Source organism: Hipposideros armiger, unplaced genomic scaffold (genome assembly GCF_001890085.2).
Source record: "Hipposideros armiger isolate ML-2016 unplaced genomic scaffold, ASM189008v1 scaffold_87, whole genome shotgun sequence".
Classification (NCBI taxonomy): domain Eukaryota; kingdom Metazoa; phylum Chordata; class Mammalia; order Chiroptera; family Hipposideridae; genus Hipposideros; species Hipposideros armiger.
Genome location: NW_017731437.1, coordinates 946,241 through 949,339, shown reverse-complemented (window position 1 = coordinate 949,339; position 3,099 = coordinate 946,241). Strand labels below are relative to the sequence as shown.

Sequence of the window (3,099 nt, the reverse complement as noted above, 5' to 3'; positions counted from 1 at the left end):
TGCCAGACTCACCCATGTCCCCGGGGAAGCTGACACTCAGCAGGGCTGCCAGCAGCAGCTTGGTCCACGGGCTGGGACGCAGCCCTGCCATCCTCTTCATCCTGTATAACAGCAACAATTGACATACAACACTTCCACAGCTCTGACCCATGCCATCAGCTCACCGGGTCCCTGTCAGAGCTCCACAGGAGAGGTGCTCCCATTCCCATCGCACAGGTGTGGAAACGGAGGCTCTCAGAGCTACAGTGATGTTTCAAGGCCACCCAGCCTGCGAGGGCAGCGCCCAGGGCCTCTGACGCCTCTTTTCCACTGTCCCCTTGCTTGCCATCCCCGGGGTGGCTACACGCCTGCAGGCCTGCGCCCTGCGCAGGGAGGGCCCCACCCGGGGGGGGGCCCCCACCCTTTTGCCTCTGAGGACCCTGGGTTTGGAGCTTATCCTAGTGCCAGGTCTCTGTGTCGGGTCCCTGAGGGCAGGGCTGCTTCTGCCTTTGCCCTTCAGACCCCAGTGGGCCTGGGTCAGGCTTGGCAGGGTAGAGCCACCCAATAGGGGTCCACCTCTAGAGGGTTCTACCTCCTGCCCCCTCCCTCTCCTGGACCTCTTGCCCGCTGGTGAAGTAGTGCAGCCAGGAGGAGAGGGGCCCCTCTCCGTATCTGGGGCCTGTGGCGGGAGGCGGTGGGTTCCCCAGTGGTTGGCTGGCCCATCAGAGGTGGGGTTCCCTGCCCTACCCCCACCTCTGCCTGCCCTAGAGTTGAGTTTTCAAGGCCTCTGAGCAGTTCATCCTTTCACAAGTTAGCTCGGAGCTAGATTACAATCCCCAGCCCTGCCCCACCCTGCCAAACACACATACACTGTGCCAACCACCCCAGGAGTGCCATTTGCCTTGGGGTCACTATTAAAACCATCTCAGCTCATCAGTGGTCTTCAGGGCAGATACTAGCATCCCTGAGGCCTTTTAAAAGATGGGCAGCCTGCTGCCTCAGGAAGAGAAGGGATTGGCCAGAGCCACCAGGCCTGCAGAGCTATGGGAAGTTAGCCTAGCCTCTTTCTCTAGGGCTGGTTGGTCCCCCAGTGATCCAAGACCACACAAGACCCCCTGTACCTGCCCCACTCCCCAGATCCTGTCTCAGTCCTGGGCTTGTGGGGCAGGGACAGCCCCAGGCTCTGGAGGGCTGAGGCCCCTACAATGCTGGGGAGGCCCGTGGTGGAGGGGCAAGAAGGCATTACCTCCCTCCCTCCAATGCATGCAGCCCCCAGGAGACCACTAGCAGCTCCAACACATCCACAGACAGAGCCAGCGGGGATAAGGGAGCCCTGAGCCAGCAGAGGGGGTGTGCCTTGAGGGAAATGACTTTCCTGCAGCCTGGGGCGTAGGTACCACACCCACATACTACACAATGCAGGCTGCAGACTTGGGCCTCCCTGGGGCACCATTATATGCACAGGTACGGGCACAGCAGGGCCGAGCTGTTCTTACTCATCCTCTGGTGACCACAGGCTGGGCACACAGCGATATGAACTCAGCACGTCATACACATGACTGCTATTTACTCTGTGCGGGAACCCAGTGGGGGGTGTTGCATTATCCCCATTTCCCAGATGAGGAGACAAGGCACAAGGGTGCCAGGCTTCCCCGCAGCCAGCAGTGGGGGAGCCTGGGTGGGACCCCAGCAGTCCACCCCCCACCACCCCATTTAACCTCCGCGTTATCCTCAGAGGCTATAAAACGACCATTAGCAGGCCGGCTCTGCAATCAACTTGTGTTTAAAAAGTCGTAACAGTAGTTGTCGGTGTGAAAAACAATGAGATTTCACACAACAGGATGGTGGGCTTATCGGAAGATGGAAGACGTGGTCAGGGAGGGCTGGGCAATGCACCCTCCAGGCCACCCTGGGCCCCACCAGGCTGCCGGGCCTTTTTATGTACCAGCCCGGTCCCCCGGTCCCGGGGGTATGTGACTGCCACCTTGAATGTTGTCACTTTCAGCACACAGGGACATGCACCTGCACGGACACACTCTGAGACCCATACGCTCAGAGGCTATCCGCACACCCACCCTCCCTCCCAACCCGTGGGACCCCAGCTTAGCACATCTGTCCCTGCCCGCCAAAGCTCTCTCCCCTGCTTTCCCATCTCCTGGTCCCTCGGCTGCTCTATCCCACGGAAATCAGGGTCAAGGAGACAGACACCACTTCCCTGCTGTCCCTCAACCCCCAGGGTGGAGACCCTCAGCCTCCACTTCCGAGGCAGTAACAACCATGCCTAGTCCTTGGGCTCAGGGTGTAGCAAGGCATTGGGGGAGGGGGGGGTAGGAGGAGCCCAGCCACTGCCCTAGAAAGCCACCTAGAGCCACAACCAGAGGACCACCCAGGGGCCGAGCGGGTGGGAAAGGGGACAGAAGCTGGAGGAGGTTACAGAGGTGGGCACAGCCCCCAGGGCTGTTGGATATCAGGAGAGCTTCCTGGAGGAAGGGTGTCCTGAGCTGACTTTGTGGCAGGCATGTGCTTAGCCAAAAGAGGAGAGTCAGGGACTCCCCAGGCCCCAGCTGGACTGTACAACGCACACAACAGGCCCTGTCCAACAGGAAGGGACTTTGCCTTTATGGGGACGTTCCTTCCATCTTCTTTACAAACCCTGGCGAGGCCCAGTAGGCCTACCAGCTGCAGCTGGTTTCTGCCCACTTCTCCCCAACACCCACCCAATGCCCAGGCCTCTCTCCCTGCTGCCCTCCTCTAGCCCAGAGGTCTGACAGCCAAGAGCCTTCTCCAGTTCCTCTGCCGCTTTGACCCCAGCTGCCCCTTGGGCACACCCTGGCAGGCTGGGCACCTGCCCTGGGCAACACAGGCAGAGGGGGCTAGAGCCTGCCAGCCTTCGGGAAAGCAATGAGCAGGGAAACAAACGCCAGCCGGCCCTCCCAACCGGCTCCCCTGCATAGTGGACCAGGCTGGGGTGGGCACTCAACTTCTCCTCTCTCCGAGGTCCCAGAATGGGCACCTACCCCTGGCTGCCCTGGGACCTGCAGGGGCGAGCATGGTGCGGCCCGACGACCTGCTACTGCCCTCCCACTCTGCACCGGTGTCCCCGGAGCCTGCCGGGTCGGA

General features: G+C 61.0%; 1 protein-coding gene across 3 annotated transcripts in view; it reads right to left on the bottom strand.

The window, feature by feature from the left end:
* The window catches only part of ITGB4 (integrin subunit beta 4), a 28,923-nt gene extending 25,866 nt beyond the window's left edge, over positions 1-3,057 (bottom strand). For 2 of the 3 annotated variants that reach the window (XM_019644489.1, XM_019644488.1), the window contains exons 1-2: positions 2,997-3,057; positions 13-101 (exon numbers count right to left, since the gene is read on the bottom strand). In XM_019644489.1, the coding sequence (XP_019500034.1) occupies positions 13-100 (88 nt within the window). In that variant the 5' untranslated portion in view covers position 101; positions 2,997-3,057. Of the gene's footprint in view, positions 1-12; positions 102-2,960 lie in introns of all 3 variants that reach the window. The other variant, XM_019644487.1, reaches the window with a different exon arrangement.
* Positions 3,058-3,099: the final 42 nt, after the last annotated feature.